The 24,687-nt window shown below is 42.7% G+C and overlaps 1 protein-coding gene across 1 annotated transcript in view; it reads left to right on the top strand.

Annotated features, from left to right (window-relative positions):
• Nucleotides 1-218: 218 nt before the first annotated feature.
• The window catches only part of BMERB1 (bMERB domain containing 1), a 63,469-nt gene continuing 39,000 nt past the window's right edge, over nt 219-24,687 (top strand). Inside the window, exon 1 of the mRNA XM_029576931.1 lies at nt 219-324. Within this exon, the coding sequence (XP_029432791.1) occupies nt 219-324 (106 nt within the window). The remainder of the gene's footprint in view (nt 325-24,687) is intronic.

Genomic DNA, 24,687 nt, shown 5'->3' with positions numbered 1-24,687 from the left:
AGCACCTCTGCCGGGGCTTGTACCACGCGCCTTCCCGGCTGGATGCAGTGCGCAGGCGTGCAGCATCCTGCCGGCACGCTCCCGCGCCAGGAGGCAGTGACGTCACGCGCCCCCGCCCCTCGGCGGCAGCAGCCTGGAGGCTGAGGAGAGACAGAGAGAGGGAGACGCTCTGGGCATGGAGTGAATGGCAAGGCAGCGAGGCAGCAGCTGGGCGAGCCATGGAGCTAAAGAAATCCCTCGCAGCCGCCGTGGAGCTGGAGAGAGCGCCGAAAGGCTACGGGGCGGTGGCGGAAACGGAGTGGAAGGCGGCAGGGCTGGGGCGAAGTAAGTGCTGGGGGATTGCGCTGCGTGCTTTATGCGGGGCAGCCTGCTGTCAGCGCCCGGGCTTTGGGCGCTCATCTCCGTGGAAGAATTGGGTTCGGGCTGGGCACTGCAAAGGAATGATGGGCAGGTGACTCTTGCGGGGGGGAGCTGGACAAGCTTCCCGTAATGGGGGATGCGGTCCTGGTGCGCTGAGCCTCGCAGCTGCCCTCTTCCTCCGCAACCTCTGGAGCAGCTGCCGGGCCCACCCCCTGCTGTCTCGCGCACTCTCCACATCTGGCGGGCGGGCGGGCGGGTTGTTGTTAAAGCCGACGTTTCGGACCTGTTTTAAATAGGTGCTTTGGCACTTCTCACTTGTAGTTGATAAGCTAAGTAATCTTCGTTTTCCATGCAACGGTATCTAACTGAGATGTTCCTGTTAGGACCGAAATGGGGATTCTGATGATGCTCTTTGAATCTAAGTAAATAACTTTTTAGCGGTGTAGTCTGGGTCCGATCGGTAACTAAGGTCAGGCATAATACGATTAGAATATACATACACATATCTGAAGCATTTATAAGACAATTAATTCATCATAAAATAAGGAATATGTCGCATGGAAGATTTAAAAATGGCTCTCCAAAATAATTTTAATGAGCATCCATAGTAACCTGAGATTTGTTATGATGTTGGGCATTGTAGGAGAGAAAAAGTATAACTGGATATTTAAGTTGAATAAACATCAAACGTGCATTGACTTTCACTGCAAGCCACAGATGTTTATAAATAGACTAATTCAGGGGCTGATGCAATAAAGTGTGCCCTGCGTAGCGCAATTGGACGCATGTTTTGGATGTGCTGGTCTAGCACCCGATGCAAGCTGGCTTTAAGTCAAGCTGCAAGTCAAGGGCTCCTGATAAATTAAAAATAACTGTCTATGTGGTTCCTCCACCCTAGTATTGTGACACTATTGTTGATGATTACAAATAAAGATATAATACAGTGGTTCCCAACCCTGTCCTGGGGGGCCCCCAGCCAGTCGGGTTTTCAGGATATCCACAATGAATATACATGAGAGAACATTTGCATGTTATGGAGCAAGGTGAGACCGCACCTTGAATACTGTGTACAATTCTGGTCGCTGCATTTCAAAAAAGATATAGTTGCGATGGAGAAGGAACAGAGAAGGGCAACCATAATGATAAAGGGAATGGAACAGCTCCCCTATGAGGAAAGACTAAAGAGTTTAGGACTTTTCAGCTTGGAGAAGAGAGAGCTGGGGGGGGGGGGGATGATAGAGGTAAAATCATGAGAGGTCTAGAACTGGTTAATGTGAATCAGTTATTTTACTCTTTCAGATAATAGAAAGACTAGGGGGCACTCCATGAAGTTAGCATGGGGCACATTTAAAACTAATCTGAGAAAGTTCTTTTTCACTCAACGTACAATTAAATTCTGGAATTTGTTGCCAGAGGATGTGGTTAGTGCAGTTAGTATAGCTGTGTTTAAAAAAAGGTTTGGATAAGTTCTTGGAGGAGAAGTCCATTACCTGCTATTGATTAAGTTGACTTAGAAAATAGCCACTGCTATTACTAGCAATGGTTACATGGAACAGACTTAGTTTTTGGGTACTTGCCAGGTTCTTATGGCCTGGATTGGCCACTGTTGGAAACAGGATACTGGGCTTGATGGACCCTTGGTCTGACCCAGTATGGCAGGTTCTTATGTTATGTTCACTGGAATGTAATGGCTAGATGTGGGGAAAAAATTTATGGATCTGCACTGTAGACATCCCCCCTGTACACACACAGTAGCAAGGGGCAAATTCAGTCTGAAGTGGGATAAAACGGATGCATGCCTGTTGCAGTTCTGCGTGCCCGATGCATTTGAGTGCTAAGGATGCATATTTTTCCCCTAGTGCATCCCTTTTAATGCAGCATCTCATTTTAATACTGCATTGGGTGCCCGTTTTAATGCGCATTATATTGCATCGTCCCCTTAGTTAGTCTAGGAAGTCATGGCCTTGGCAGTTAATTAAAGAGTACAAATCCTTCTTAGAATCCACTTTTGTAAACTGTGATCTGCTGTTACTAAGTTGCACTGATTTATCCTTGCTGATAAATGATTATATAAAACCCCATAAAAAGAAAAATCTCAAAAAATCATTCTTGGCTAAAACTAAGAACTAAGACTTCTAATTCAGATTTTGTTCCATGTCCTTAACTTTCCTTCTGTCACCATATAATTTGTTGATTTATTTTTATAATGTAACTGTGTTGAACTTGGATTTTGAAAGGCAAGTAATCCAAACTAAATGTAGAGCGATTTTGTATTTGTAGTTAACTTTGAAATATTTGCACAATCACTTATCATTTAAACTTAAATATTTTATAATCATTGTGTAGAAAAATCATGATCTAAACTTTTTATTTCATTGGTTAATCATGCAACAAATTGATCAGTATTAGGGGATCTTTGCCATGACCACAGAGTGATGCGGTAGATAAGGAAGAAAGCATGGTGGGATGTGCTATAATATGATTGAATGTTATTGTACTTACATTCCATTCAAGCTCCTGGAAACTGTTTATTAATGCAATACAGCTCACCCTGCTTGCTGCCAAAAAAATAAAATAAAGTGAAACAGAAGTACAAAAATGATGCAGTATGGGTTGCTTATAAAATAAAACTCTCTCTTTGTTTTGACATGCTATCTCAGTCTGTAGCGTAATGCTGTAGTTTCACCTAAACATCCTGACTGTAGCTTGGTTAATATTCCAATAAATATGGAAATTTTGCCAGTGACTGTGCAGGCATTAATCCTAAGGCTTTAGAAGCTCTTGGGAATCCATCTTGAAGTACTCTTGCTTAATCTCTAAATCCCTGGTTTAAATCTGGTTCAGGCCCACAAATCATTACTGTTTCAGAATTGTTGGGTGGCCTGTGGAGAATGCAGTGAGGGTTTAACTCCTGTTGCCAATTGGCAGGTGCCCATACCACCAAGATCCCCACCCCTGTCGTTCCTTCTAGAAGTTTTAAGTAAGGAAGTCAAAAGAACTGGAAAGGCACCAAGGCTAAGCTTCCCTCTTGTTTTTACAGAGGTTTCTTTTGAGACACGTAGACAGGGCAATGGAGTGGAGGCTTGCACTGCTGCTGCCTGTTATTTTATTCTGCACAAAATGTAGACTTTTTAGTTTCTAGTACTGTCAGAGAGAGAGAGCACTTTTCAGGAGAACTAAACTGACTCCCTGGCATGCAATCACACTGTTGCATGCACTATTATATATTTGTGCAACAAAGCTGAGTATCTGGTGAAGCCTGCTTTCAGAATCTGATGATGACTACGGAGTCCCTACCTTGAGGGATTTACCATCCAGATTGAAGCACAGGGAAATTTTTAAAAGGGTTTCATTTACTAAGCTTCTCCCTCCCCCCCCCCCCCCCCACAAGACACTCAATGGGGGGGAAAAAAGCTTTCGTAAATCAGGCCTTTTTAAGTGGCTTTCTTAACTGGCACTAGAAGTTTGGGGGGACGGGACTGGATTTGTGTCTGGGCTGGGGTCTCAGTTTCCAGATCAGGGTGCTTTTACCATTAGGTTTATTCTTTTTATATATTGTTTCCCGTTGGTTGCAGAGTGGACCAGAGTGTTTTTTTTTTGTGGATCAGTCGTGGTGGTGAATGGCTGTGGATTGTTACCTGCTTTTTGTAGTGACACTGCCAGGGCCAGCACCACCATTAGGCAGGACTAGGCAGTTGCCTAGGGTGGGCACCAGGGTACGCGAGAGCGGCTTTGTCAAAATATGAAAGTAGGGGTGACAGCAGTCGGGTGGGGAGAGAGAGAGACCTTAACTATTTAGCTACCACTGTCAGGGGGGGCAGTTTCCATTGGTCTGCCTAGGTTGCCACAGACCTTTGCACCATCCCTGGACACTGCCCCATGCTATGGAATTCTCTCACCAAGGAAATAAGATCCATCATTGATGGCTTGGTTTTAGGAAAGTTGCAAATTTTTTTTTTGATTTTTGCAGCAACATTATTTTCCAGAGATAACTGAGCCTGATAATTTTGAGAAGAAACTGGCCACACAGCCAACAGGCTGTTCTGTCCTGAGTAATTTGAACTCCTTTTAGTCAAGTCAGACTTTTTTTTTGTTTTGTTTTATTATTTTATCTCTAGTTATTTTTCTAATTATTTTTTTACTTACATCTGCCTATTTATGGGTCTGTATATTTTAATTTATATAAGTCACCCGGAGCTCTTATTGAAATGTGGCAGCTAATAAATACGATTAAAATAGATAAAAAAAACGTGGCCTGTACAGACAGTGTAATGATGTAACAGTTATTTGATAGTTTCAGTATCGCCACATGACCCTTATGATGACTCTTTCACATCCCTGAGGATATGCTCAAAACAGCAGTAGGCTTTACTGACATAATGAAATATGCTTACTAGACTTGCATGTGCCCCAGTGTAGTGTGGATAATCGCAGTAATGTAGTACGAGAAGCCCGGTGCTGATTTCCTGGAGAATGCTGGTAGAATTATTTCTAGATAGTGCACCCCTACCGCCTATGTCTGGTATGAGGTCTCACATTAAACCTCTTATTGGTTCTTCCACCACAAGACCCGCAAGGAGCTTCACTGACAACATTGAGCCGAATGGTCATAACATTGCCTAGGGGTTGCTGTAAATGTATTTTAGTTTTGGAATCTTACTGACAGGTTAAAATAATCAGTGAATCAGGAACCGACTTGCACTGAAGAGACGGTAGTCCCGTTTCAAATGAGTAATTATAAGAATTGTCTCTGCATTCATACTAAATGATTCAGGTGAGAGAATTTGCATACTTTTTCATCATTCCCTATTGTCCATCAGGGTTGCATATTCTTACGTTTGATGGGTGCAGCAAACTTGCTGAGTGATTACTAAGGACCTTTTTGAAATAAATCAGTAGAACTAGGGGTCATGAAATGAAACTCCAGGGAGGACGTCTCAGAGCCAACTTCAGAAAATATTTCTTCACAGAGAGGGTGGTGGATGCCTGAAATGCCCTTCTGAAGGAGGTGGGGAAAACGAAAACAGTGAGAGAATTCAAAGGGGCATGGGATAAACCCTGTGGATCCCTAAAGGCCAGAGGATGGAAATAAGGAATAGAGTGCATGGGGGTAACTTGCTGATGTGGCGCTTACTACCCTTAACCAATAAGCCTTCATAATGTTAATGCAACTCCATCATTGCTTTCTGCTTCAACGGCAGGGCATAATGGGGATTGGATTCAGACAGCAACCAACAAGGGCTCTGACTTTCACAGTGTGGGAAACTGAGAAGCATGGGGGTAACCTACACAGCGCAGCCGATACTACCATAGGTTTACTGGGCAGACTGGATGGACCCTTTGGTCCTTTTCTGCCGTAAGTTCTATGCGTTTAATTTTCCTGGAGAAATAACTTTTCATTGGGGTTTTTTTTTGGGTTTTTTTCTCCTGTTCATTATAACAATCAAGTCCTTTTTCTACTGAGTCTTCTTGTACTAACATTGGCATTTCCAGGAAAAATAAAATAAAAACTGAAAATGAAGATCCCTTGTGATTATACATGGAAACCAAACTTGAGCCTGAGGAAGTTTTTGTTTTTCTCTAATTAAAATTATATATTACCTACTACCAAGACTCTAGGCAGGCTCACGTAAAAACACAAAAAAAGTCATACATAAAACAATATTAAACGTAATATAACCTGAATAAATTAAAATAACATAAAATCATACAGTAAAACAGATCAAAATACATCGGAGGCTCTACTCCTTCACTGCCAATAAGTAAGAAACATCCGTCAAAAACTTGTTGAAATAACAATGTCTTGAACATAGATTTAAGTTTTTGTACAAGACATCGTTCACAAGCTTTTAGGGAGGGAGTTCCAAAAATAGGCGCAGCTACTGAAAACACACGTAGGAGCCCACCCCCAAAAAATAGATTTTGCCTTCTGTGCACAAGAAGAGAGAACAATTTGGAAAGTCTGAGCCGTGCTCTGTTACAGAAGCCACAGCATTAATCAAGATTGGAGAGTAGAAGTCGTATCTATGTCCCCCTGTATTTAAACAAAACCGATTTTGCCATCGTGAAGAGTGATTTATAGCTCATTTCCAGTTGGCCTCTGGATCATTTCACCAGGCAGCGGCCCCAGCTGTAGATTGGGCAAGGAGCAGGCTGGAGTTAGTAAGTGTTGTGTGGATTTTGGGTTTTGTTTTTTTTTTTAATGAATCTGCGCAGCTTCAGCTTTTATGCAGGTGCTAGAGGCATCTTCTTTGTTCACTGGCCACTCACACGTGGAAGCTGTCCGCTTCATAAGATGATACTTTTTTAAGTATCGTACCTCAAAAAGAGCAGCAATTTAATTGATTTGCATGCTCGCAACTCAGTGTAATGGTTAGCTTCCCAGGCAAAATATTCTATCGGATTGTGAAAATTTGGCAGGCTGACATTAAGTTCTTTGTAGTGAAGCATACGTTTCTTAGTAATGCGGCAAAGAAATACAACTTTGGTTTAAAAAAAAAAAAAAAAGATGGTAATGGATTTCAGATATGGTAATGAAGAAAAATGTTTTCTTTGGTAAAGTAAATGAAACCCAGTTTCATTTACTGCTAGTTAATTACTAGCTTTGGGTTCCTGAAATTGTGAACAACAGTAATCAAGCCAGCTGCTGGAATATATTGTCTGTAAAATTCAGGGTTTCCTTGCTTTGTTTTCAGAAAGACTGTTTCCCGTAAATAAGATGGTCTGGTAGAAGACTGTAGTATAGTACAATATCTGCTGCAGATGGAATTGTGCACCTACGGGAGTGGGGAAGTGTGGGTACCAGTGGATCCCTCCTAGGCACAAAAACAAGCTGGTTCTGTGTTTTTTTGTTTTTTTATTTTATATAGTCATTTTCAATTTGAAGTATGTGTATTTCAGTTTTTAGGACTGTATGCTCATTGAATTGCAATTTTAATGATGGAGAATTACAATAAAAAATCAAAATGATGTAATAGGTTATCAAATCATATAGATCCACATCACAGAGAAACTGTTATCATTTGTAAGTGTGAATACAGTAAAAGTGATTGATTAAAGATGAAAAATGTTTGCTTGAAGGGACAGGTATGTGAAAAGGCACTGGGTGAATCCCAAGATGACTGTTTTTTAGTGGCCATGCAGCATCTGTAATGAAACATTTGCTAACTGCATTTGATCAGTTTGTAAAGTGCACCGTGTTTAAAAAAAAAAAATAAATAATTTCAGAGCACGTCTCTCTGTGAGGAACTACACTGAAAACAAGCTAAGTGACTTGTAAAGAAATCCCAAGGATTGTGAATTCCTCCCAGACACAATGAAGTACAATTTTGTTGTTGGGGGGAAAAATAAGTAAGAAAGTTAACTGTTTGTGTGTTCTGACTGGAGAAAAATTCATCTATTCAGAATTTAAACATTTTGCATGCACAAAAAAATGCTTCCAGAGCAGAAAGTACTTTATGCATATAAATCATATTTGAGCAGAAAACATGCTTTGTGTGCATAAATCCCAATTGCAGGTCCCAGCACTGGAACTTCTGCTTCTGCCCACAGACTGACACTAGCGCTGGGAACTTTTACCCCACCTCAGACTAAGAAAGCACCTCCCTGCACTGGGGGTAATTGCTAATGCCTTCATTAGCACACAGTTCTACGCGCACAAAAAAATGTGCACACAGCTGCAGTTTAAAATTTGTGCTTTCTGCTGAGTGCCTTATTACATTGGGCCCTAGAATAGGAAAAAGGGTGCTTACGGGATTGGTTTGATGAAACAAGATTTGGAATGCTTTACAGCTTTGACCTTATCGAAAATAGACTCGGTCCAATCGAATTGAGGTCTTATTCAATAGAGTAGACACCATGGCCATGGTGCCCTCCCCGCCCAGACTCTGAGATTGCAGAAAGGCACATTTCTGGGTGGTTGAATGAATTTAACCAGCACAAAAATGCTTTTTCTGCTCTTGTTGAAAGACCTCAGTACTGGCAGTGCTTGTCAAGGTTCTTTCTCCTAACTTCTGGTGACATGCCATCTTTCTTTCCCCAAACAATCTGATTAAACACAGACATTTATTAGCTGGATTGATGGAGATTTGCCAGTTTGCGAAGTAGTTAAATATCACTTGAGAAATTAGCACAATCTAACTTCTTTCTATTTATAGGGCAATATTAATAATGGCGGCCCTGAGAGTGTTACAGAATTAGTGCTGCATATTGTGTGTAAGGGAGGATGGAGGGAGCAGACATCTCTCTACTGTAACTCAGTGTCTCATAGGAAGGAAGGTGGGAGATCTATTCCAGGGCAGAATAGAGAAGGGAACAAGTGAACAGATTGTACATCCAGGAACTGGAAAGCTCATGACAGCAGTTTCCACAGCACAAAGAATTCGGCTAATCTTGAAGTGTTTCTTTAACCTAGCTAACTTGGAAATGCTGTCCAAGAATGTGGCGGTAAAATATAGTGCTGCACAGCTTTGAAATAAAAACTTAAATTTGGGAGTTTTAGGGGGCTTCCTGCAGCACACCTGGCTGTCCTTTCATCATCTGCTGAGCAGGTTAAGCTGTGCCCATATGTCTTAAGCATTTTTCTCATAGCCACCAAATGGGGATCTGTAGCACATCTCACCTTTGCAGGGTTTGAAAAATCTGTTAATATATCCACAGCCTGAAATGAATGTTTGTTTGATTTACGACCAGAAACGTGACGGCACAAGAAGAACGTATAGACCATCTAGCCTGCTCATCTGCCCAACTAATGTAGCATCTTAATTTCTCATCACTTCCTCTGAGATCCCCTGCGATTGTCCCCTACTTTCTTGAATTCAGATACTGTTTGTCTCTCCCCTCGTTGGAGAGGCTCACCATTGGAGGGTATTTAAATGTCTCTGAAATATGAGGGCAGCTGTAGGAATAATAAATGCAAAAATTTTAAAAATAAGCAAAGGAGAATTTTCCTGTGATGCCGTGCTTTGATGTGGCCTGCCTAACCCAATGTCAGAACAATTACAGTTAATGGCTTTCCCACAGAGTAAAACATACAGATGTCTATCCAATAACCAATCCCTATAAAAACACATGCCAGGCAACAGAAATGTATATTTCTGACTTTGACTTGCCAGTTTTCTTCCTGCTTTTGGACTTCCACTTCAATCAAAGCTGGCCTTTTACTGGGGCTGCAGTGCCATGAGCCCTCATTTGTGATTTGTCAGTCCCATTTGTAACCCATTCCCCCTCCAGTCCTGTATTTAAGTCTGGACACTAGGTGTCGCCGTTGTGCAATGGTTGGACCCTTCTTGCATCCCAGGGCCATGACGGCTGCCTCCAGAGCATCCCTAGCCACAGGCTGGCTCGTGGAGCAGAAACTAGACAAGGGAATCCACCAGGTCTGGTAGTGAGGAAACACTGTTCTACATCTGGAATACAGTGATTCTTGAAAGATACATTGTTTCAAAATGTAAAACTTTAGAGGAAATCTGACCACAAACAGCAATGCAGAGCCTGGCAATGCCTTTATTTAAAAAAGGTTTAGTTTAATCAGATTTGATACGCTGCAGTTCAGCACAAATCAAAGCTGTTAACAATAAAATCAAGTCTTGTACAAAAGATATAAAATGTAACATGCAAAAATCAATCATAACAAATACTATAGATATTACAGTAAACATATCCTAGTACTATAACAAATTAGACAGAAGCATAAAACAGTTCAAAACTAAAATTCATAATCATCCATACTCATAAAACAAAACCCACATTAAGTTAATTAAAAGCTAACCCTTTATGGCTTTTCAAAATGTGAAAAATTTTACCTCAGTTGGAATATTATCTGATGTGAGTGCACTATAGCAAAAGACCTAGCTCCACAGGCACATTGGCAGAGTCCCCCTTTCCGAAAAGGGGGGAAATGGGGCAGATGCTTCTCAGAAAGTATTCCCAGATCAGCACAGGTTACGATTCGGTCGTTGCCTGACCATGGGATCGGGAACGGCCTGGTGATTCTGATGGAGCTGCGTGCCAGGATTAAGGAGCTCCGCGTCTGGAATGCTGGTACTGCTGCTGAACTGATGTGCGGCGCATGGTGCAGTACAGAGTGTTCTCGCAGCCTTTGCCTTCTCGGATTACCTTAGCAGTAATTGCTGTTGTCTGGGATGCAGGAAGCTTCCTTTTTTTTTTTTTAATGCTTGTTTTTCATATATAACATTTTGACATGACCTACTGTTGCTGGGACAGACTATTTTCACGTTGAAATCCAAGGTAACAAAAATGGAGCATCTTGGCCAGTGTTTCTCAACCTGATCTTCCTGAATCACCAGAGCCAACTGGATTTTCAGCTTATCCATCAGAGATGTTAGTTCACTGCCCCCCCCCTCCCTTATTGTATGCAGATCTCCTACATATTTGGGTATCCTGAAAACTGGATTGATTAGCTCGGGTTATCCGGCACCAGTTTGACAAATAACATGGCAGGGCAGGAGCAAATGGGGATAGCCCCTGCTCCCTGTGGACCCATGGTGGAGTAAGATGTGACATGCAGGAGAGGAGGCTCCTGGGAGGGTGACGGCCGCTTTTTTTTTTTTTTTAAACTTTTTTGCAGATTTTTTTTTTCTTTTTTGGCAGGCATGGAGATGAGGGTGGCACACCCCAGACTTGGCTGCTGCTTCTTAAAAATGAAATGGAAAGAACAAATGCAAATTTGACTTTCCTTTTGTTGTATTTTCAAAAGGAAATAGGAAATGTAAACAAAATGTTCTGTGTTTGTCTCAAATGAAGGCGCATCCTTCATTTTTCCTATGCATGTAAATCCACAGAAACAGGAGGTACAGGGATATCGGGGTGCTTCCTACCCATGTAACTTAAGGAAGACTTTTTTTCAAACAGGAACAACCTGGGTGGCTCCTGGTTTTTTGAAAAATCGCACAACTTTACACAGATATAAAGTAGCCACTAAGTGGCTGTTTTAGGTTCAGACTGTGCACACTGGCATTCAGTACATCACGGTTCCAGGTACTTAGGAAAATAAGTTTATTTGAGCAACAGGAGGATAGAACAAATAAAATAGATAACTGCTATGTATGTATGTATGTCTCTCTCGCTGTCTCTCCTTATACATGAAAAATGCTTGTGAAAGCAGTGATGTTCCCTCCCTCTGATTTCTTATCAAATCTCAGGTGTAGCTGTGTGGCCTTCACTTTCTCTCACTCAGGCTTTAGTATAAGTTATTTGTTTGCTTTCTCATCATAGACCTCGTGGAATAACTAAATAAACAGACTCTTGCCTGTTTCTAAACATTTCACAGTGCAAGACAGTAAATAGGAGTTCACTTAGAGGTTGGCCTGTGACCTTCAAACTAGTCTGTGTCTGGGTGAAAACTCTGAATCCATACGGCCTACCCTCTGTATACATTCTCAGCAGAAGTAACAAAAAATGACTCCAAAAGTGGCTTACTAGAAATGTCATACAATTTATTAATCCAGTATTTTTTAAACTATATTTTATATATATACACACAGTGGGGTAGATTTTCAAAGGGATACGTGCGTACCCCCGAAAACCTACCCCAACCCCCCCCCCCCCCCCGTGCGCGTCGAGCCTATTTTGCATAGGCTCGGCGGCACTTGCAAGCCCCGGGGCTTGCAAAAAGGGGCGGTCGGGGGCGTGGCCAGGGGGCACGGTTTGGGATCGGGGGCGTGGCCGAGTGCCCCGACACTGCGGCCTGTGTCAGGGCCTGCCGCGCCAGCGCGCGTAAGTTACTACTGCCTGGAGGCAGTAGTAACTTTTCCGATAAAGGTAGGGGGGTCTACATAGGGCCGGGGGGGTGGGTTAGGCAGGGGAAGGGAAGGTGCGGGGGGGGGGTAAAAAGAAAGTTCCCTCCGAGGCCGCTCCGATTTCGGAGCGGCCTCGGAGGGAACGGACAGCACGCGCAGGGCTCAGCGCACGCAAGTTGCATAAATGTGCACCCCCTTAGGCGCGCCGACCCCGGATTTTATAAGATACGCGCGTAGCCTGGTGCGCGAAGAAATGTACACGTGCGCGTAAATTTATAAAATCTACCCCAGTGTGTGTGTATATATAAAGTAGAAAGTTATATCCAGCAGGATTGCCCAGGATATAAGATTGTGTAAAGGACTCCTGGTGGGTTCTTTCTATCACTTCTGTCTTCCTGCAGTTCTAAAGCTGGCTGTGTTCCAACATTTCATTTCCAGAGTCTCAATGAAACCAGCTGTGAGCCACATAGTGCCTGCTTTTCCACGTTATCTCTGGAGATGACTCTATTGTAATCAAGTAACGAGGGTAATTGGATGGCAGCTCCTCGATTTGAAAAGTCTCCAAAACAGTTAACACATTTCTATTGTCAAAGTGTAGATTTGACAAATTCATCCACTGAAAGGTATGGGCTGGTGTCGGGTGGAGAGAGTGTCTAAAACAAGAACAGTTATGTGAGAACATTTGAGCAAAAATGCCAAGCGTGGATTAAATTGTGCGGGTCAGTTTAGCATGGTGATTAACTAATTACACAAAAGAGAAACATTTTACTCATGGCAGTCGGGATCCCAACTTTCTGATCGCGTTATATTTTCCAACACAGTGAATTTATAAAAAGAAACCCTAATATGTTGATTGTGAGTTTTCATTATCAACATTATTCAATTGTTTACTAACACCATTATAATATGCATAGGCTTGGTGTATAAGCATCTTGTCTAGTAAGATGTCCTGAAAGGCAGGAGTTATAGGATAGATCAGTGGTTCTCAACCTTTTTTCGGCCAGGACCCACCTGACAGTTCTCACATGCGTGATACACTGAACATGTGACCGTCACGGGGCTATATGTAAACATACACTCTGCATCCATGGGAACTCCCTCGACTTCCAACAATGGACGCAGAGCAGAACTAGGGCATTACCCATAGAACTCACCATGCAAAAAAAAAGATGTTCTGATGACATCTCAGTAAAAGCAAAACAAACTCCCTTTACTACCAGGCACAATAGCCCTCCTTATGAAAAGGCAATAATTTACCACTAATGCATATACTATTGAGAAAACACAACAAATAAGATTGATACAGTTGCCTACATGCTAGTAAAATACCTCACCTCGGGCACACACAAAGAACCTACCTTCACCAAGTACAGAAAGACCACAAATTATAAATATGGAGACAAACTGGAATGGAAAACCAAAAAAAGCCAGTGCAAACCTAGAGAAATATAGCACCTAACAGTCCCAGAATCTGCAATAATGCACAGAAACTAATCTGCACAAAGTTACACCTGCATTATGGAACACATAACCCTATCTATGAAAAGGCAACACTACAAATATTAAATCCGGTCCCAAACACTAATTCACCTCCTATTAGGAAAACAGAACAAGCCAAGCTGCTATAGATCTCCACACAGAAATAACTGTAAAACTATATTAATAAATGTTTCAAAACAGCTGATGAACTGAACAATGTCAAACAATTAAAACTCTCTCCCACACTCACCCCAGTCACCTCCTTTTTGTGCGAGACCAGGGAGCCTCACTCTGCAGTAGTTATCCATACGTAGGACTCCTTAGCTGCACCAGAACTGGGGAAACGGCTACTTTCATCCCCTGCTTACATAAACACACAAGCATACTTGGACACGCGCACATCTGTATGCATACATACCTACAGAGCTGTCCTGGGGGGGGACGACAGGTGCAATTGCCCCCCCCCCTGACCTATGCTTTTGAGGGTGCCAGACTGATATCCAGGGAGCTGGTGGAACTGAGCCAATATGGCAGGAGCAGTCTGCCACGCTCCCGCCACTACCACCAAGTTCACTGGCTGCCTGATGCGCCTGTCTCTCTCCTCCTCCTCCAGCGGGACTGTTTGTGACTCAGCTCTGGCAGACGCTTCCAGGTTAGTGGCATTCTATCAGCCCTGTGTCTGAGGGAGGGGGGGGAATGAATGATTCACTTCCCTTACCCCCACTCATCAACATCTAGGGGTCAGTGTGTGTGTGTGTGTGTTGGGGGGGGTGGGGTTCCCTGCTCGGGCTGATTTTCTCCAGGCTATGCACCTTCCTAGGTCAGTCCTAGCAGGATTTCAGCCTATTAATAAAATACTGTACAAAAATGCAATCCTGGATGTGTAACACACAACACTAAAAACCCTGTCCAGTGAGCACATGCATTACATGTATACGTACTGCACAAACACGCATGGGAAGGCAGTCTTCAAAGCTATTTACCTAGGTAAAAGTATGTGTGAACTTCCATAGCATGTCTGCTAAGTTGAGGTTAGAGGGAGAAAGATAATGCATATTTGACATTTTCAGAAGTTTGCACACTATTTTACCCCTTTCAGCTGCCTGCACAAAAGGAAAAGGTTCTTTACACAATCTTTTTTGAAAAATTAGTTTCTCTCAAAATTAGCATAAAGTCCGTGTACTAGAAGCATCCACGTATTTTACATGTGGGCTGTTGTAAATTTGCTCCCCGCCCCCCCCCCCCCCCCATCCAATGTATTTGTAAAGCAAAATTTTGATATTACAAAACAGTAGATTAAGCATTTACCAGTAGAGATCTTTATTTTGTGACTCTAACCTTACTTCACTCAAATCCAACTCTAGTTATTTGCTGTCAACATACTTTTGCTGAAAGGGACATCCTTGAAGATATTGAAAATGTTACACAGCACAAGTAAGTTTAATAAGAAGTAATGTGTTCCCTCCAGCGTTCTGCACAAATAGGTTTTTTTCTTGCGGTCTGAGTTACAAAATGTCTGTTTCCTTTAGATCTGCTTTAAACCTTTCTGTGAATTAAGACACACGAATAGGAGTGGCCATCTCTGGTTTTCAAGAGTCACAGACAGGCCTGGTTTTTAGGATATCCACACTCAGTATGCATGAGAGAGATGTGCATCCATCTCATGCATGTTCATTGTGGATATCTTGAAAGCTTAGCTGGTTTGTGCTTGAAAACCAGAGTTGGCCACCCCTGACATGGAGAAACCTACAGCAAGCTTACAAACTGTTCACTATTCTAGTTCCTCAGTCATTCTGTTGGCAAAGAAAAAAAAATACTACAACAAAACTATCTGCAATGTAATCGGAACTGACTTACAAAATGTATTTATCTGAAGTATTTGATTTTTAGATTTCATTTCAGCACTTCAAAGCGGATTGCGTTCAGTTATTGTAGTTTACTGTATTGTGTAATCTAGACAGTGGTTCCCAGTCTGGTCCTGAAGCCTTGCCCAAGCATCTAAGCAAATCTCTCATGCAGATTCCTTGTGGGATATCCTGAAAAAATAGACCTGTTAGTTGAGGATCCAGGACTTAGTTGGAAACCACTGGTCTTGATATGATCCGATCTAAAATTTTGTGCCCTGCATACCTCTTCCATCTAGTGGTCCATGAATCAGCATTTGAGATTGCATGCTTTGACTCTCAAATCACATTTCATGATTTGCTGGTCATAGTTTGTGATTTGCCACTTATTTTTTGTGGTTAGTGCGCTGAACAGTCTTCTTTAAACTTTTGAAAGTAGGTATGCAGAGGGTATTTCCAATCCATCTTGTTTGGGCCCTTTCTGAATGGGGTTTTGACCATTCCTGAATTAGGAGTGCCAAAATTTTATGATGCGCAGATAGTGTTAGACAGATCCTCTAATTCTGGCCCTCAGGAGTCAGAAACGAGTCTGGTTTTCAGGATATCCTCGGTGAATGTGCATGAGAGAGTTGCATGCGCTGCTTTCATTTTTATACAAAACCTCATGCGTATTCATCGTGGCGATCTTGAAAACTAGGCCTGTTTGGTGGCTCCTGAGGATCGAAGTTGGCCACTTCTGCTTTAAAGCATGCCCCCATCCTCAGTTACTGCACGTTTTTCATCTCTAGATGGAATATTTTTCCCTCCTGTTAAGCCAAATAAAAGTTATTGTCTGTCTGTAAGAGCTGACAGCTCGTCTTGGCATTATTAAAATGGCTTCTGGGGAAATTGTTCCCATGAAATAAAACCCAGATACATGAAGCCGATAGAGAAGGCTTTTTTTATTTTTTTTAAATTTGCTTTTATCTCATCTGAGTGCTATCTGTACCAAGGATGGGTTGTTAAATATAGAACTAACTGCAATAGGTGTCAGTTTGGAAGGGGAAGCGAGCCAATGAGACATTGCCCCTTATTTAAAAAAAAAATAATAATAATTGTTAGCCGCTCTTCCTTAATTCAGAACGAGGGACACTCATATAAAATTGAAACTGACATAAACCAATTAATTAGAACACATTTCTTTTAAATCATTTTGGACAAATTTTGTTTTCTGGCGTTGCCGTGCACCAGTGCTGTCTCCCAACACATGGAAACTGGTGCAGTGAATTGCTGACAGCTTGTTGAAGGGGCAGCAGGGCAGCTGCTGGACAAAGCTGCATCCCCAGGGAAGGGATTGCTTTGGATGTCCCTTTCCCTTTTGGGCTCAGGGGTCTGTGTGTGTGGTTTGTTTTTTTTTTTTCCTGTAGGAGATGGATTGGTGTTCTAGGGACCTCATTGGCAGTGCCGCTTTTTCATAGATAGGGTTGTTGCTGTTTGAGTTCTGGGAGTTGGTGCTGTTTTGGTATGGCAGGTTTTCTATATATGTTCTGACTAACCTTTTGCAGGGTTTTGTGTTACTACAGAAAGTATCTGGTAATGGAAGGGAGTTTGTGTCACTGCTACTGAGGTGACTTCATAACATTACAATGCCTTGGAGGAATTATTTGAACCGGGTGCCTGGTGTTCAGGTGGAACATCTGGAATTCTATCGCACCAGGTTAGAATAGCTAAACAGCACCCCAGAAGGATAAAGAGTGTAAAGGAGCTGTAATAGTCCAATTTGACTATATACACACACAAACAATACAAATATGTTTAAGAAGTCATGCAGTGTGTAATGGAACATGGCACCTCTCATTTTGGGGGTAGACTACAAAAATAATCGATACATTTATAAATTAAAAGATCACATTGCATTGGCCAAAAATTATTTCTGAAATGGCTGGCTAGGCTGAACTAAGATGTTCCTTACCTTACTAACAATGGGGGAAAAAAAAAATTCAAGTGATTTATCACTTTTGGTTTGGGTTTGGCTCCTCTGAATCAAGCCTGGTGTTTAAATAATTTTTAAATGTTTTGTTTTTTTTAAGCTTTTTCCAAACCATTCTTGCAACCACCTACAGTGCAAAATTCAAAGCAAAAATCTGCTTTACCTTGGCTTTTGTGGCAGCTGCAGCCCTGGCTCTGTTCCCCAGGTAGATTCTCTCTGACTTTTTTGGCCAGCTGAGATTGTAAAGAACTTCCAGGGGATCCAAGGGTGGCGCTAGCAGTGTTTTGGTAGCGTGATCCGTTACTCTTTACTTCTTCTGTTTTCCTTCACAATGCCGCTTACGGGGTGAAAACGGTGGGTTAAAGAGAGGTCTCATCCTGCAGCCTCGATGGATTTCCCCGTTGTGGGCCCGATGAACACCCACGTTGCCCGCGGAGCACGATCGGATGTGCGGCCCTTGGAGGAGAGAGGAGATGTGTGGGGGGGGGGGCCTCGCTCCCCCCCCCCCCCGGGCCTTTCCATCTCCCTTTTTCCCCCGATCGAGAGGACTCCGCCAGCGAATCCTGCCTCTGCTAGAGACCCAGATGTGGGGATGGGAGGCGAGCCGATGATGCCAATGCCCCCCCCGCAACTCCGTGCAGGGTCAGCTCTTCCCGGGGAGGTCGGAGCAAAGGTCAGCAAAGATTCCGAATTAGCGCTTGCTGGCCTCGCTGATGGAGGATTTATTTATTTATTTATTTCCCCCCCCCCCCCCCCCCCCCCCGGCGTCGGGCGGAGACGACCCTCACCGCATGCAGAATCACAACAATTTCTTTCTGAAACTCCTTTGGTAAGACCTGCATTAAGTACTTTGGAAGCCCATTGGGAGGCCATTGAATCTCTAAGGGCTTCGGTTACCGTACAGCTCAAAACCTTTTGGCTGAGAGAGCGAATGAAAATGAGACCAGAATAATATCTTTGGAAGTTTTCTAATCTGACTCTCTCTCCTACAAAACAAAGATGCTATTAAATCAGAAATTCAAGGAGTGAAAACTACTCAGGAGTTCTTGAAGGAAAATCAGTCTTCACAGAATAAACTGGAAAATTTGGAAAATGTGTCTTCTGGGAAAAATCTACGACTTGTTAATTTCCCTAAAGTACCACATCTTTCAGCAAAAGGAATATTTAATGGATATACTTAAGGTCCCAGAGCACATGGCTCCTCCTATATCTAAATCTTGAAACTTAGTAGCGAGGGGGCAGGGTGCGGCTGAAGGCGTTGCCCAGGATGCTTAATACCCTTGGGAAGGACCCAAAAAGCACGAAGGAAGGCGGTCTATGAAAGTCGTCAGGATGAACAAAGAAGATAGATGCCAAATGTCTTTAAAATCCTTTATTGAAGCGGAGACACAAAATTAGCCCGACTCAGGCCGAGTTTCGCCGTTTGAAAACGGCTGCCTCAGGGGCTCATGAGCGTGTTCACGGTGAATTCTCCGCTTAAAAAGTCAAACATGTTTGACTTTTTAAGCGGAGAATTCACCGTGAACACGCTCATGAGCCCCTGAGGCAGCCGTTTTCAAACGGCGAAACTCGGCCTGAGTCGGGCTAATTTTGTGTCTCCGCTTCAATAAAGGATTTTAAAGACATTTGGCATCTATCTTCTTTGTTCATCCTGCTTAATACCCTTGTACATAACACAAACTACATAATGAAATTTTGTTATTTTGGATATCAAACCTTCTTTTTTTTTTAAAGGTCAGGCCCAGCTGCTCATCCCTCGTCCCCCCAAACCAGTCTTTGTAGAAAAAGTGACTCTCTGGCCTCCACCCTGAAGCTTGGCATCAGCATTGACTCAAGAACAATTTAATAGCACGTTTAATTTTTTTTTCTTTCTTTCTCTTACCTGTTTCATTTAGTGTGTTGATATATTTAATATGGTCACCATTTTTTTTTTTTTCCCCCCGTCCGGATCCAAGTAAGTGTTTACCATTTCAAAACTGACTGCTTTTACTTATAACAAAATAGTTTGAAGGCAGCAAACGAACATGAGCAAGGAACGATGTAAACGGATTATGCCTGAGCACGGCGAGGCGTCTTGTGCGATTCCAGACCGTGAAACAGAAACTGCCGAGACTTCACGCAGGCAGCGCGTCTTGAGCGTGAGCACGAGCGTGGGGGCACGGAGTGGAACAACGTCGCCCCAGGGTCCATCATGGGCATTGCGGCCAGATGGGCTGCGCCACGCTGGCTGTCAGTGAAAAGACAAACACACATCCCTGGGATGGCAGCTGAAAAGTACATAGGACCCGCAGGAGCCTTTTTACTGTTTAAAGCTTAATTAAATCCATTATTGCTAGTGCCTAATCTGGGTAAGGGGCATGATTATGCTCTTCCCTGCCGGCAACTGGTAAGGGTTTCAGGCTGGATCCAGGAAAGGGTTTGAGAGATTCTCTTGCAGTACTGATGAAACCAGCAAAGTATAAGAATGTATGTAAATAGACCCCCCCCCCCCCCCCGAATCCTCAGCAGGACCCTCCTATTGAAGCTGTGAGTCAGAAGCATCTGAACATTGGCGTTCCCGAGGTCCAGCGTACGTGTCTTTCAGAGTTTCGGCACGGTGGCCGTCTAGTAGCAAGCTTTTGGAACTGATCATGTGGACTGGGCACAAATGGAGGGGTGTTTTTTTTTTGTTTTTTTTCCTGCCCTAAATGTAAAGATTTCCATTGTGACCTTGAAGGCTCAATTCAGAACTTGCAATAACAGGACCAGCACCTTAGTTCTGAGGAGCTGGGAGAGAGCGGAGGTCTAGTGAGCAATAATAGAAGTGGAACGTACACAGGCCGTAAGGTCTTTCTGTTGCAAATATCTGCAACTATTCTACCTCAACAATAAATGCAAAACGTTAGGTTCAGCAACCCAGTGTGTGGAGAACTTTTTTTTTTTAATTAGCAGTTTTTTGTTCCCTGCCATTGAGCACCTATTTACACATCCATATGGGCTCTTAAACATCACTCCTAACCCCTTCCGCCCTTGTAACTGGCACAGGGGATGGCTACACTATATAATCGTGTCAGACTCTTGGTAGAACCTGTCTGTACTTTTTCTAGTTTCTATTTTTATTAAAAAAAAAAAAAAAGCGTTCCATAAACGTAGCCAAAAGAGAACATTTGAAGGTTTAGAGTTTTTGTTAAGCGAGAAATGAAACAAACCTGCCTTTTAAGGGAGATCTCTCTGAGCTACTGCACAAAAAGAGAGATGTTTTGATGAAGATGATATCGGCCTGGTGCAGGCTGGTATTTAAATCCAACAGGAGACTGCCGGGGATAAGAGAAAAGGCGCAAGATGCCTTGCTCTCCCCTGGAAGCTCTTTCCAGAGGGGAGAGTAGAAAAGTGGCAGAAAAAGCAGCAAATCTGAGACCATAGACCGATACGCTGAGAGCCAAAATGCCTCCTACCTCTTGCACCAGGCAAGACATCGGCCTTTGCTGCAGGGAGGGGAGGGAGTTTTGAGATAAAAGAAACGAGAGAGGGCGTGGAAATCCCAATCGATTCCAGGCCCAGGGCTGGCCTTCACCCCCAAATCTTGATCCTGATCGGTCCGCTCTGCCTCCAGACAGGTTCGGTCGCCGCCTGAGAGCATTTCTGACCGGTGTTGAAAAGCGCTGGGAAAATAAAGGTCTCCCATCTCCATCTCCTAGGAGTGGAGAACTTAAGTCGGTGAGCCCTTGGCCTGGCTCTTCCTCCTTACTGTCCTGGAATAAGGTCCATCATTTTACTGACCAACTGTATGCAGCTTGCAGTCTCCCCCTACACCTCCACCCTCCGTCAAAAATACACCGGAGGAAAGCAAAGCAGTAAAGCAGAGATTCAGGTACAGAACCTTACTAAAATGACAGTCGCCTTATCTGGTCCCGGGGAATACGGTGCACATTTTATTTATTTATTTATTTATGGGGTTTTTTATATACCGCGGCACGTGTGGAACATCACCTCGGTTTACAGTGGGAACATAATGTAGCAACAGGCTTTACAAGGAAGTACATATACAACAATGTTTGAGAGTACATGGTAACAGTGATAAACATAAAATATTTGGTTAATAAATATACATTATAATTGGGAGCTAACTTGGGTAGAGCATATAGAAGAATTACTGCTATTACCACATCAGTCTGATTTGATTTTCTTGCTCGGAACTTATAATAAAAATATTTTTTTTACGGTCACTATACTGACCTAAAGTACTCTTATCGAGTTTTATTTACCATCGTTCAGTTTCACCATTACAATGGTTTACAAAGTTTCGATGTTGTAACAGAGTGTTCAAAGAATCATAAGCTTATTAACATAGTTATCTCAGTCATTATAAACTTTGGTTGTTAAATTGTACAGCTTAATCTACAGAGACCAAAGCTGAGACCACTGATGTGGATATCCTTAACAGATCTGCAATTTGGCCATTTCAATCCATCCTTAATACCAGTGGACTTGAGCATCCATAGGGCTGTGACTGCATTTTTTTTTTTTTTTTTTTACAGCACAAATTAATTTGCCAGTGTAATAAAGCTATCTTTGCTCTCAGGAAGCAGGTTATTTTTAAGCTGCGCCATCTGGCACGCCTCATCTGCAGTTAACCTGTGCCTTCTGCTTGCGTCTGCAGCAGCTCATAAATTATTAGTGAGTTTGAAAGCCAAGCTTTATTTTACGTGAAAAAGGTGACGGGGAATCCACTTATAATGGTTTCGCTAGGCACTCCATAAGCTCTTTTTTTTTTTTTTTTTTTTTAATGGCAGAAGTCATTTTAAGAATCTGTTGAATTGGGCAAGGGATAAGGGAGAGTGAATGGGCACAATGCCATATTTAAGTGATAGCACCTGTAGCAGTGGGCATTATTGAAAGAGAATTGCCCGCTCGTAGGGTGGCGGATGAAACGGTGCCTCAGAATCCGAGCTCACATTGCGGGCTAGGGTCTGACGAGTTCGGGCTTTGGAAAAGGGATGTGTACTTCTACAAGGGGTGGGAATTCAGGCATGGGCTAGGTCTGGGAAAGGAATAAGTGTGTTTGTGTTTTTGTGGGATGGGAATGGGGTGTAGCTGCTGTCTAAATTCACTTTATTATTGTACACCGCTTTTTAATGCATTGAGGGAAGGTTGAGCTATCACCTTTTTTCCAAATAAAATGTCCCAAGCTGGAAAAATGTATTCTTTTTCCAGGGCAACCATTTATTTATTTTTTTATTTAAACCATTTTAGATTCCGCTATGTCAGTAAGTTCAACACGGATTATGCTTTTTGCATACACATCACAATGTATACACATTGAATTAGAAAACGGAGTTCCAAATATTTTATAAAAAGGTCCTTACATTTTCATGGCATTGCATCAGTGGCTAGATGCTTAACTTGGCCATTAATTGATTGGCTGGTGCAGACACTCCATATTCTAATTTGAACTATTACGTTGTCCCCCTATGTGGTTTTTCCCTAGTTTCTTATGGGAAATTGCAAAGGTAGATCTGCAAAATAAAATAAAAATAAAAAAATTCTCTATATATGAGATTGTACCAAAAAATCGACAGCCAGATAAAGTAACCATAAAGCCACGTAAAAATGCCAACTCAATCTTGCCAGTGATGCAGTGCCATAAACAATGAAGAATCTTTATAAAATATTTAAATTCCAAAATTTTTTTTATTTCAGTGGTGATCTTTCCAGCTTAAAAAAAAAAAAAAAGTAAAATAGTTATGTATAAAAAATCTTTAATTTTGTGCATTGGGAGTGGCAACTTTTCACGGAGGCTGGCCGACACCGTAACAGTTCAGGCAGCTTCCCCTGGGCAATTTATTCATCATTTGCCTGAGCAATATGTAAACAACTGGGGCCTGAGCGGCCTCAGAGGGAACTTTCCTTCCACCACCCCCACCCCCCCTAATCTTTATTGCATAAGTTGCGCCTGCCTCTGGGCAGGCGTAGGTTGCACGTGCCGGCGCGCGATCACTCAGCACGACCGCTGTGCCGGAGAGCCTCTGTCCCACCCCCGATTCCACCCGCCCCTTTCACAAAGCCCCGGGACATACGCGCGTCCCGGGGCTTGTTCGCATCGCCGGGCCTATGCAAAATAGGCTCTGCGCAGGTAAACCCCGCCCCCCCCCCCCCCCCGCCACGAGCATAAATCTTTTTAAATCTGCCCCTTGGTCTCAGAAGCAGTGTCTCTTTACTCCAGAAGCAGTGTCTCTTTACAAATGCGGTCGGAAGAGCCACTGCCTGTCGCCCAGCGAAATCAGTGCAATTCATAACTTTTTTATTAAGAAGATTTTCCCGCTGTTAAAGTAGGAGCTGAACCAGAAAAACCGCCTGATTTTTGGTCCCTGCAGCCGGCTTTCCCAGGCATTCAGTTGTGTGCTAGGCTATTTTGCCTTTTTAGATTGAGAACCTTGTTCCTTACTAATTTCAAGATAATTTTGTCTTTTCCCGTTCATATTCATCGGGAGCAGCAGGTTCCCTGTGCCTTCCTCCTGAGGAAGCCTTCACCGGCGAAACGAGGGCCTTGTTGGGGGATTATGCATCAAACCCGGGACACCACGAACGCTGTGTGAATGTGGACACTTGGATTAGGGCTTTCGGTGGTTCTGGTTAGAGATAGTGAGTATCATTAATAGTGAGGATTTCAGAAATAAGTCGTTACACATCTGTGATATTTCAGTTACGTGGTGTAAAATTCATGTGTACATAATTTATGATTAAATACATTATTAGATGGTTTGTTGTATAAGATGCACATTGTGGAATATGACAAATTGTACAAATACAAAACAAGTCACGTTTAGATTAGATTAGAAACTGCTCGTTTATTTTAATCAGGTGTGTGTGTGTGTGTGTTACATATAGTGTGTGTGTATATATATTATATATCTGATGTCAAGAAATAATATGTACAACTTTCGGTTAAAATTCTGATTTGCAGTATAGAAAAGAGCATAATGGGATTAGTTCTTTATGAAAAATTGTTTAAAAATGTATAATTAGCTTGCTGTAGCATTTCGTGCTGTTGGGGGAATGGTTTGATGTATTTTAACAGTAGGACAAAAAAAAAAAGCTTTGGCTGCTGGATGGCATGAGTAATGCTGTGCCCATGTGACGCGGTGGCTCAGGCGTTTTGAGTTTATTATCGGCTCTGATTCCGGATTTCTGTAATGACAGTGCATATGGTAAAGAGCGTGCTGCTGTACGCAATATTTATACAAGCTCTTATCAATTGCCTGCTTGCTCTGAATAACGCACCGTGGGGTTCCTGCTT

The sequence above is a fragment of the Rhinatrema bivittatum genome, chromosome 14 (assembly GCF_901001135.1).
Source record: "Rhinatrema bivittatum chromosome 14, aRhiBiv1.1, whole genome shotgun sequence".
In the NCBI taxonomy this organism is placed as follows: domain Eukaryota; kingdom Metazoa; phylum Chordata; class Amphibia; order Gymnophiona; family Rhinatrematidae; genus Rhinatrema; species Rhinatrema bivittatum.
The sequence above is the reverse complement of the archived record's forward strand: the minus strand, read 5'-3'. Positions and strand labels throughout refer to the sequence as shown.